General features: G+C 41.5%; 2 protein-coding genes across 5 annotated transcripts; one reads left to right on the forward strand and one right to left on the reverse strand.

Moving 5' to 3' along the window:
• Nucleotides 1-318: 318 nt before the first annotated feature.
• ALG10 (ALG10 alpha-1,2-glucosyltransferase) lies at nucleotides 319-5,630 on the reverse strand. Of its 2 annotated transcripts, none has more exons than XM_065652525.1 (3): nucleotides 5,375-5,630; nucleotides 4,892-5,089; nucleotides 319-2,292 (listed from the first exon to the last, which is right to left on the reverse strand). In XM_065652525.1, the coding sequence occupies exons 1-3, from the start codon at nucleotides 5,537-5,539 to the stop codon at nucleotides 1,237-1,239; spliced, it is 1,419 nt and encodes a 472-aa protein (XP_065508597.1). In that variant the 5' UTR covers nucleotides 5,540-5,630; the 3' UTR covers nucleotides 319-1,236. The 2 variants fall into 2 exon arrangements, with proteins under 2 accessions (XP_065508597.1, XP_065508605.1); XM_065652533.1 differs by having other exon boundaries at nucleotides 5,239-5,462.
• TPRKB (TP53RK binding protein) lies at nucleotides 5,598-10,730 on the forward strand. Of its 3 annotated transcripts, none has more exons than XM_065652548.1 (5): nucleotides 5,598-5,644; nucleotides 5,902-6,101; nucleotides 6,774-6,896; nucleotides 7,183-7,359; nucleotides 8,181-10,730. In XM_065652548.1, the coding sequence occupies exons 2-5, from the start codon at nucleotides 5,961-5,963 to the stop codon at nucleotides 8,265-8,267; spliced, it is 528 nt and encodes a 175-aa protein (XP_065508620.1). In that variant the 5' UTR covers nucleotides 5,598-5,644; nucleotides 5,902-5,960; the 3' UTR covers nucleotides 8,268-10,730. The 3 variants fall into 3 exon arrangements, with proteins under 3 accessions (XP_065508620.1, XP_065508628.1, XP_065508635.1); XM_065652556.1 differs by having other exon boundaries at nucleotides 5,611-5,649; XM_065652563.1 differs by lacking the exon at nucleotides 5,598-5,644 and adding an exon at nucleotides 5,648-5,667.
• Nucleotides 10,731-11,573: the final 843 nt, after the last annotated feature.

Consider the following 11,573-nt stretch of genomic DNA (forward strand, 5'->3'; position numbering starts at 1 on the left):
ACAAGAAAGAACCTAAAGATGCTGCACAGCACATAAGGTTTTGGATGCCCCGCCATTACATAATTTAGTTATATTTATAAAACTTCTTAACAGTTAACTTTAAGCATTCAACTATTTTTGAGCCTAATTAAAGTAATTTACTGATGGGAACCATTACAGCCTTCTTTTATCCTGATGATAATGCACTAGATGCTTTTTAGAAAAAAAAATATATACACATTGTATTTTACCTTTGTAAAACAAAATACATACTCCCTAGTTCCATTAGATTTGTATATATACGAAAAACATTTAAAATAACAATTCAGTAATGCCATTAGTATTTCTTTACGATTACACATCAAGGATCTTAGAAACACCCAGTTCAACTTGGGAGTGCGCTCATATCATACTTCAATACAAACCTGTGAACACAGAACCTCAGGACATGAAAGCCCCATTATTTAAAAGGGTATTCGTGAGACTGCATTCCACTGTGTAACAACATGTTTCAGTCTGACATACCTCAATTATTCCCCTTCTAACAGGTCACATTATCAACTGCTATTCACCTTTTCTTGTACATTAACATTTATTCCCCCAAAGAAGGTACATGCACATAGCCTCCATTGTATTTTCTAAATATCAGTTTGAAATACACTTTTTCAGAATGCTCCAATGATTTAAGAGCCTACATTCTGTTTGAAAAACCAATGTAAGCATTTATTGACAAAAAAATCATGAAAATTCAGTGCAACATAGGAGGTTTTGAAAACATCACACTTTAGTAGTGGTTCATATCTTGACCACTAGCAAGCCTAGATGGAAGTGGCCTGATCCAAGGAGTAAAAATGCACCCAGAGGTAACAAAAAGGTTAAACATTTTGGTTTTGAAGAGAAACCTCTGAAACATGAACTGTCATACCTTCAAGGGCATGTAATATAATATTTTATTATAAAGAAAAATGACCATAAACATCTCCCTTACGTCACATTAATTACAGAAAGGTGTCCTCATATTGAATTTGTTAATTCCAGGAGCTCATAAATTCAATATATGCAACATCTTCACATTACACCGTATCAAATCTCACAGTCAGTTGCAAGAATATAAGCAAACAGCTTACTTTCCCAATTGCAACCAGGTAAAAAAGTCCTTACATAATGCAAAACATATTCCTTCATTCCAGAGTCCATTATTCTGAAACAGAAATAGATTTTCCTAAGGGTAGGAAAGTATAAAAAAAAGAAAAAAGGTCACCACATAAACCTCTGGGTTTCATCACTATTTGGCCATTGAAACGTTTTGTTTAGAAAAAGATTAAAAGTTATGGCGTTCACAACAATATAAAAAGCCAACTCCAGAAGTTGTCTATATACAGATGGAAATGGAATATTGAGCCTATATATTAAGAATGGCAAAATAAAGTAACGGAATTCTAGCAACTTCTGAGGAACTGTGACAGCTAATAGACATACAAAATACATTAAGATCCAGAAGATCGATTTTGATTTTAGTGTATCAGCAAAACTCCAGCCAGCAAATATGTAGACTGGAACTAATACATATTTTACAAGCTCGTGTCTTTGGAAGATTTTTCTCCAGACATAGAATGTATAATGTCTGTTATCTGCTAGTAAATACTTATGAACATAGGTAAATTTCCAGATCAGGAATAAAGAGATTACAGCAACTAAGCTGTACTGCACAGGGTGCTTTCGTAATGACAGAAGGAATCTCCTCATTTTAGTAGGGGTCAATAAATGAGGGAATGAAAAAAAGACAGTAAAGGACAGAAAATAGAACAGCTGAGGAAAGTGCAAACAGGCTTCGTGGTTGCTTCTGTCGCCAACAACTATTCCACCATTGATGAAGACAAAACCAAAGAAGACCATTACTAATACAATGTATGGCCAAGTTAAAGCAATAAGTGTAACTAAGTTTTTAGATGATATGAGATATTGAATAAGAAACTGCAATATTCTGATTAAATCTGAAAATGATCCTTTCCTGGAACAAATCTTTTCATCTTTCTTTTTATGTAGCTCTGTCTTCCAGGCTTCATTTAGCTTCTCTGCAACAACATTTCCAGCACAAAAAACTGTCCACACGATATTTGTCTGACGAAACAGGAAGCCACAAAATCCAAGGAGAGCTGAAGTTTTATGGTTACCATAAAGACACATTAAATAGGCAAAGAGAGTAAAAAATACTGACCCTGGGTCCGTATAATAAAGGAATGTAAAAAAATAAAGGGTGGGAAACATTGCAAGAGTTAATGTAGACAAGATTCTCTGGAAACCAGACACAGCCTAGAGAAGAAACAGAAAAATGTGGTTAGCAATGTCCAAAAAAAAAAAAAATCATTCTTGAGAATTCAGTTATCACAATATAACATATCTTATGCTCTTTGGTTCCATTACTGCACAAGCACGCATGCTATATTTTTGTTAACCTCCTGTTACATTAATACAGAGTGTCAGATTACACAATGTTAAAATACAAATGAAAGTACAGAACATTATTGCAGGTGAGTCAAAAATATGGCAACAGAAATACACCAACTTCTTTCATATGTCAGTTGTTCACATATTTGTGGCATTAAAATCATTGTGGGAGTATAAGTGCTACAAATCTAAGATAAAAGAACTGCACTAATGGGCAAAAAAAAGTTTTATGCCCCTACAGTCTCATCACCAGATTGTTTATTTGTGAGACAGCAGAACACATTCTGTACTTCTACTATTGCCTCTTTTGAACCCAGTTCACAGAGCAACCAGTTCCAAGTTTCTAATCTTTGGTGCAGCTTTTATTGTTTATCTTCATTATAATTCATTAGTTAGAAAAGAAACTTTAAAGAAGGTAGGAGATCCTGCTGTTAAAAATTCCTTCCAGTTATCCCACTCACTACCTGATGCAATGCAATTCACAACACTAAGAAGTGTTGTGTGATGTTTCTGGATGATGTAGGGTGGGGTGAAAGAGCCAGTCACCACCCTACAGAAAAGAGGAACAGAGAAAGTGCCAAGTTCAAAGAAGTGCCAACAATACAACTACATTTTCTAATGCTTAGACTAATGTCATGAAATCTTTTAGGTTTTTTACATATATTTCCACCTCCAAGCATAAAATTAAGTGTTCTGAAAGTGGAAAAAATTTATCGAATTTGACCCAATTCTGTATAGTCTTATCATGTGCTTAACCATGAAGAGTCTCCTGTATGAAAATACATCAGAATAAATACTCTTTATAGTAAAAGGAATCCTTCAGTTATCAGGGAACAGGAAAAAATGTTCTTACAGTTAAAAGTGAAACTAAAGAACTTCACTAAGGTGAAAGATTTTGAATACGCCATTCACCACTGGAACAATTTATTTGCTGCACTGGTGGATGCTTCAGCACTTTAAACATACAATATTATTGTATCTCAGTTGAATGGTTATGGTCTGTATAGGTGGACAGCTAAGAGGGGTAAAAGCTGGCTGGCTGGTTAACTGGTCACACTCCATCCAAAGGGGAGAGTAACAACCAGAGTATCACACGGATCTACACTGGGACCTGTTGTGTTTAACATCTTTATCATTGACTTGAAGACAGTGAGATTACACTGTCATCAAGTGTGCGGATGACACTAAACCGGAGGGACCAGGCAATACGCTAAAGAGCGGAGCTGACGTCCAGAGTGACCCAGACAGGATGGAAGAATGGGGCAACAGAAATACTATGAAATTCAACAAGGACAAATGCAAATGCCTGCACCTGGAAAGAAATCCCCACAGTGATACAGGCTGGGCACGGAGCAGCTGAGGAGTTGCTGCTCTCTGCAAAGGGACCTGGGGTTCCTTGGCAGACAGCGAGGTGAATGTGAGCAGGCAGCATGCCCTGGCACTAAGGAACAGCAACAGCTGCATTAATAAGAGCACAGTGGCAGAACAAAGGAAGAGATTATTCCTCTTTATTCTATTTGTTAGGCTGCGCCTAGAATACCATGTCCAATTTTGTGTTCTGTGGCACAAAAAAAGCACTAGTAAACTGGAGCAATGGCAGAGCGACCACCAAGACAGTTGAGGGCTGAAGCACCTGCTCTGAGAGTAGAGTCTGAGGGAGCTGGCCTTGTTCGGCCTGGAAAAGAGATGGCTTGAGGGGACTGAACAGCAGCCTCCCAACGCCTGCCAGAATATCAACAGGTAAAGGGAGCCAGGCTGCTCAAAGTGGTGCACAGTGGGAGGACAAGAGACAACAGGCATAAACTGAAATGAGAAGTTCAGACTGGATGTAAAAAAAAAAAAAACTTTTTCACTGTAAGGCAACTCAGGCATGGAGCAGGTTGCCCAGAGAGGTTGTGCAGCCGCCCTCCATCCTTGGAGAGTTTTCCAGCTGCCAACTCGGAGCAATCTGGTCTGATCTCAGAGCTGACCTGCTCTGAGCTGGAGGGTGGCCTTCCTAAGGTCCCTTCCAACCTGAACCATCCTCCAAATCCTCCCAACTTGCATTATTCTCCAGTTCTAAATATCGACATTAAACCTGGTATCTTCCTAAAGAAAACATTTTAAACATAGCTCACAGGGTTTCAACTCAGGATTCACTGGCAAAGTTTTGTGGAGCCTTAAGCAATTCCAACTAGATGAGCATTCAGACCTTTGCATAGTAAGTCTATATGCATACTAATTTGACCTTTCATTTCAGCGAGACTACTTATAGTTATGCACAAGAGAAAAAAATTAGAGGATTGCGTCCTGAGAAAAAAAGATACTAAAAAATTTAGAGGAAAGGAATTTGCCTCCTCGGCCAAACTGGCAGTAGCCCTTGCAGCTATATAAACCTGAAGACAGCTCACATATGCAGTGAACATACACAGACCCATCAAATCTGCTTGTATGAATGCGCAGAATTACTCTGCTTTGACTGTACCTTATTCCTCTGATGGATCTTGTAGAGAAGTAAATACAGCAAATATAAGTTCCCGGCGCTGAAGAGGAGGTTGACGAAGCGGAGCATTCCCACGGAGCACACGGCGCTCCCCGGCCAGCCGAGCAGCCAGGCCGCGGGCTTCACCGCTCCCACCGACACCAGGTACAGCCCGGGCAGCGTGGTGATCATGGGGTCCCACTGGAGAGGGGGAGACACGGAGCGTTACGGACCGGGCAAGCACCGGGCTGTGGTACCGTCCCCACCCACACCCCATTCTGTCAGTTTGGGCCTTCAGTGAGTTTCGGGCATTATCAACGTTTCAGCCCTTCGAATCTTGCCCCGCGCACCAGGTCACGGAAAGCAGAAACCAGCATCGCGGACGGCAGCGACCACACACGATTCCCCTTTCAAAGCGCCCGCGGTGCGTTCACAGGAACCGCGGCCCCCGCCTGGCGGGCACCCCGCGGCGGCTCCGCGCAGCACCTGCAGGAAGCGGCCGCGGCAGTAGGCCTGCGCCTGCGGGACGTGGAACGCCTCGTCCATGTAGGGCCCGCGCTGCCGCCGGTTCACGGCCGCGAAGAGCAGGCACGACAGCAGGAACGCGCCGCTCATGGCGGCCGAGAAGCCGTAGGCCCCGGCCCGCTCCATGCCGCCGCCGCGCCGGCCGGGAAGGGGCGGCCCTTCCGGGAGCGCTGGGCGGGGAGGAGGGGCCTGGCGGCGCGGGGCCGCAGCGGAGGGGCCTGGCGGGCCGCGGTGCGGTGCGGAGCGGCGCGGCGGTGCGGGGCGGCGCGGCGGTGCGGCGGGGCGGGGCGGGGCGGGGCGGCGCGGTGCTGGGAGGGTGGGCGGCTCCTGCGAGCGCGGCCGCTGCGGGCGGGAGGGGTGAGGAGAGCGGCGGGGCGGGACGCGCGGCCTGTCCCGGCCGGGGAGCCCGCACGCGTGGGGTTTCCCCTCTGAGAGGCGCTGAAAACCGAACGTGAATGGTTGCGCGTTGTTAAAATCGTGCTGGACAGGAGACAGGCGCGGCTCTGCGTGATCGCTCCGCCGGGCCGCCCGGCGCCAGCGCTGCGCGATGCAGGTGACGCACCCGCTGGAGCTGTTCCCCGAGCGCAGCGTCACCCTCCTGCTCTTCAACCGCCTGAGGAACGCCGCCGCTCTGCGGAAAAAAGCCATGGAAGGGGCCATTGAGGGAGCGTTGATCAACCCTGCGATGGTGAGTGAGGGAGGGCTGGTGCCGGGTCACAGGCCTGGAGGCAGCGCGGAAACCCGTCTGTGTGGGCCGTGTGAGGAACGACCTGTGTTTGTCGTCCCCGTACGCGTTCTGAGCTGTCCGTGCACGATCTCCGTTGCTGTCATCACAGGGTCATCTGTGCGAAGAAAGAGCTTTGGCAGCACCGACCAGAACAGAGTTGACCTGATTCACTTCACATCCTATCTGGTGGAGCTGTTTAAACCTACTTACCTCTCCAAAACGTTGTACTAATTCTTTCATGTTGCCAAAAATCACCACTGTTTGGAGCCTTTGTTCTCATTTATACCCATAACTAGTTCCTGAGTCTTTTTCTGTTAGAATTAGCAAAGCAGCAGTTAGGGAAGGGAGAAAAATCCCTAATCTAATCTGGCAATTTACTGACAGAGGATTTGTTAATGTGATTCCTTTTCCAAAAGATTTCAGAAGAATGTAATCTCAATGTCAAGTATTACCCCACGCAGTAAATAATCACATTGACTTTGGAGAGCAAGAATTGCTAAAATAACTTTCAGAATACTGTACTGCTCACTTTTATGATTGCAGACTTAGGCTATCAAAATTAAGTCAGGTTTTTTTTCAAAGTTCAAAATAGTATGTTAAATTTCTGTTTAATTTCTTTGTTGTATTTTACAGATTGTAGATCCTTTTCAAATTCTTGTGGCAGCCAACAAAGCAGTTCATCTACACAAGATAGGCAAAATGAAGACCAGATCCCTCTATGCAGAAATTATTTTCAGCCTGTCACCAAACAACAATGTAAGATTTACTGAACAAATCTCTTTTTTTTTTTTTTGCCAGAGAAGCTCACTAAGGTCCATGCAGCGAAACAAAATATAGGCTTTCATTTAACTGTTTATCTGTCTGCTAATAGAAGTTACTGTTATTTTAATAATACTGATATGCTGTTATCTCATCAGAATTCCATTAACGTAAAATATGTGTCAATTTATATTCTTGGTTTATTTTAATCAGTAACTAAAAAGTTGGCTTATATGTAGTGAGAAAGTGATTCAGTATTTTGATATATTTATTCTTTTATTAGATTTCAGATGCATTTAAAAAGTTTGGCATTTCAGACAATGACACAGCAGTACTCATTGTTCTGGTTGTGGACAGAGAAAAACCTGTAAACCTGGAAGATATAGCATCTCAAGTAGAAGGCCAACAGGTTTCTTTAGATGAACTCTCCCAACTTACAGACACTGCCAAGGTTAAAAAGGTATGTAGCCAAAAGAGGTGACTAGCATAGAGAAAAGATAATTTTTTTAGTTGTCTGATTAAGTATCAATGGACATAATTGACTTAGAGTTTGTATTTCTTTAGCATGACTGGAAACTTCTTTTAAGTGAAACTTGATTGTTTTTTTCTTATAACATTTTTACTGTGGAAAAAAGTTCTAGTTGTCACACCGTGACATCACAAATTTTAAGTCATCAAATTCTTAACGTTGTCAGAAAGTTGGAATGTAAAAATAAACTCCAGATTGCTCCCTACCACTCAGTCATTTTTGCTTCCTAATTCTCAGGCAAATATCCATGTAATTAAAAATAAATTTTCAGTCCTGAACAGTTTCATCGTCTTAAGCACATAAATAGTCCCAGCATGGGCGGCTAAAATAAAAATGTGTTGATGAACTGCTAGGAGCTGTGTTAGGGCATGTGGGCTCTTAACAGATTACCATATGCTAGGTAGGTATCTTGAAGTGTATGTGTTCCACTTGATAAAATTCAAGTAAGCTCAAATCATCTCGATCACGTCCATCAAAGTGACAATGGGAACCTATGAATATAGTTGGACAAATCATAGTATATAATGTGCAGTACTATTGTCATTCAGTTTCTTAGCTTTCCTTTGTCTCTTACAGTTTCAGAATTTGCTTGGTTCCTCAGTCCCAATTTTGTCTTGCAGGCCAGACAAGATAGGAATTTTTAATGTAAGAAGTGGGAGAGAGGAGGAAATATTTTGTTTTTAAGAAGATATGTGATCAATTTTTTTCTTCCTTATAAGGCTTTTACGTTTTTCTTCTTTTTTTTTCTGCAGATGTACAAAATTACTCCGCAGGAAGAAAAAATGAACACCTTACTGGATAGTATTGTTTGCAGAATGTCAACAAAAGATATTTTATGAAAATCTGGAAATAAATTTTTTTAATGGAAAAAGAGGGGGTTTTAAGATGTAAAGACACTTCATTGCAATTCATCCTGCATATCAGAGAAAGGGGTGTAGTACAGAGTATTTTGATGACATCTGGGCTTTAACCATAAATGAGCAAATTTGGATATGGAGGTAACCTGAGCCATGTTCAAAGCACAGAGAGCAATTCTGTTGTGCAAAGTAGAATTTGTCATTGACATTTCTGGCGATTTGTTCTTTCTTAACAAGAAGAAAAATCACTTTTGGCAGTACCCTAAGTTGATCATAAACAGAAGGCTTGGAAATCTGTACTTTTCTCTTTCATCAAATGTTTTGCTAGTCCCAGATAGGATTCAAACATTGTAGATAATTTTTATTAACCCCACCCTGATTTGTGTTTTGGCACCCCTAAAGGTTTATACCCTTTTAACAATAATACTTCCAGAAAAGATGTCTCTGTGGCACAAAGTATTGGCGATGGATTAGAAAAAGGAAAGTTTTTTTAAGTCCTGAGCAGCATCTCCCTCTGTCTGCTAATGGCTCAGAGTTGCTGCCCAGCCTTTGGGGAAAGGAAGGGGCAGTAGGGGCTCTGTGGAGCAGAAGCATCAGAGATATGCACAATGAGGTCAGTATGGATGATGCTAAAGTGGTGTTAGCACCTGACACTGTTGTCATCAGATACAACGTGCTGCTGAGGTACTGGTGTGTTGCTGTGGTACTTCAGTGTTGGTGTTAAAATGAGAGATGCTTTTCCTTTATAACACTGAATTATACATGGTGATGTTGACTTCCTAGGGGCTGGTTCCTGGTAGAGTATTCACGGAGAAATTTGTATCATAGATTTACTCACTTAAGTTGTTGATATAACTTACACAGCAGTCTGAAAGGGTCATTGAACTCATTTTGTTGAACCAGTGTTAGGAAAGGTCATCAAAGGGAACTAAAAATAATGTTCATTTCCAGTAGTCACCAGGTAATTTAATCACATGCAGGCATCCTGTTTAAGAAAAATTACTGTCCTAATTAGGTAGAAGTCCATACTGTTCGTTACTGTTACACTGTGTTGTTTTTCTGGGACATGCATAAAACTGTATAGCTGTCTGCATTTTTGGTTTTGGTTTTTGTGGTTTTTTGTTTTGTTTTTCTAATGTTCTCTGAGGTATTTACAAGATGTTTGGGAGAGTACACCCCAGATTCTTCCACATAATGTTTAGGAAAACAAAATACATTTTGGGGGAGAGGCAGGTCTGAGTTAGAGTTGAAATGTTATCTACTACAGTAAACAGATGAGCAAACTGATGTATAGACCTAGTATTGTCTGTGTTTCTGTATTTATTATGGAAATCCCTAGCTTCTGTTTTGCAATTTGATTTTGGTTAATTCTTCTTCCCTCAGTTAAAACACACTAGTACAAATACCATCCTTTTTTTACCAACTAAATAAATGGTAAAATACTTATCAAGTGTCAGAGGTCACAGAATGGTTTGGGCTGGAAGGGACCTTCAAAGGCCATCTAGTTCAACCCCCCTGCAATGAGCAGGGACATCTTCACCTAGATCAGGTTGCTCAGAGCCCTGTCCAGCCTGGCCTTCAATGTCTCCAGGAATATGTCTACCACGTCTCTGAGCAATCAAGGCCAGTGTTGCACCACCCTCACTGTAAAAATTTCTATCCTATCACTACATGTCCTTGTAGAAAGTCCCTCTCCAGCTTTCCTGTAGGCCCCCTTTAGGCTCTGGGTGGCTGCTGTAAGGTCTCCCCAGAGCCTTCTCCAGGCTGAACAGCCCCAACTCTCTCGGCCTGTCTTCACAGGAGAGCTGTTCTATCTCTCTGGTCATCTTTGTGTCCCTCCTCTGCACTTGCTCCAACAGCTCCATGTCTCTCTTATGTTGGAGGCTCCAGAGCTGGACACAGCACTGCGGGTGGATCTCACCAGAGCAGAGCAGAGGGGCAGAATCACCTCCTTCGACCTGCTGGTCACGCTTCCTTTGATGCAGGCCAGGATATACTTGGTTGCTGGGCTGCAAGCTCAGAAAGTACCAAGGGAATTAAAATGTCTATCAAATGAAATGACACAGGAGAAATGGCTGTTCTGATGTCTTAATTTAAAGATGGTTTTACAGAATGTATCATCCTACCTAAAGGAAAATGTGAGGCAGTAGTAAAAAATGAAGCTTGCAAGGGCTTGAGTCTTTTAAAATAAAATGCGTATAATGTCACCACGTGAGAATGACCATGGAAAATAAAGACTTGTTTTCCTTTTCTGACAATCCAGTTGGTACATGGAGTATATCATCAGATTTCCTGGCTGAACTGCAGACATTGTTTTTGGCAGCTTAAAATAACAGCAGACAGGTATGCTTAAACCACAGCCTTTTTTGAACATGTGTAAAACATCAGTCTGGTCTGTTTAATATAAAAGAAATATTAATAAAAAGATGACTGTATAATAATTGATACATGTTCCAAACTTGGGTTCCCAGTTTCTCATGCTTGTCCATCTATTTCATTGATGTAGAAACAGTAAATATTTTGTTACTGTTGACTTGAGTTAAATTATGAAATTGTGACTTACTGTGAGACCCGAATGAGCTGTTTTCATGGGTGAATTTACTGGAAATAATTTTTTGGACCTGTAGCCTCCATAGTATCATTCAGTCTGGCAGATGATTTGGGTCTGTTGGCAGTGAGAGACTATGCCGTTGCCCTGCAAGACCACAGTTTTCCTCTAGTTGTAGTTGCATTGCCAAACTAAACTAAATGATTTACAAAAACCAGTAGTGTAGATTTTGATGCTGGAAAGTTACGCTTGTCTTTCTGAACACATTAAAAAATTAGTAAATCTGGATCTGTAACTGTTAAATCAACCACCACTGTTTTCCACCAAGGTAAAAGTTTAAGGAAAAAGATAGGCTTTCAAAACATTTCATGTCCAGCTGCTGTCTCCTCTGAACTTTCCTACCTCATCTCCTCTATCACAAGGTGAAAGAGAGGAAGATGAAGCATTTTTAATACCTTATTTGGATCTCCAGTTTTCTTTTCAGAAACATATCAGTTTACACACCCCTCCTGCTTATGGTTGGATACCAGAATGGGGTATACAATACTTGTAAGAATTGTGTTGTCTACAGGTACTACATAATTACAAACATGTATCTGGTTGTTCCTATGTATTCAAAATGTCTTGCAGATCTTGTTTATTAGGATACTGTTTGTTAGTTTAGGCATTGCTGAAATTTGGGGTTTAAGCTGAATTTAAGCTCCAAAGGCTTGGACTATTGTTCCCAACAGCCACTGCCC

Source organism: Caloenas nicobarica, chromosome 1 (assembly GCF_036013445.1).
Source record: "Caloenas nicobarica isolate bCalNic1 chromosome 1, bCalNic1.hap1, whole genome shotgun sequence".
NCBI classification, from domain to species: Eukaryota; Metazoa; Chordata; class Aves; order Columbiformes; family Columbidae; genus Caloenas; species Caloenas nicobarica.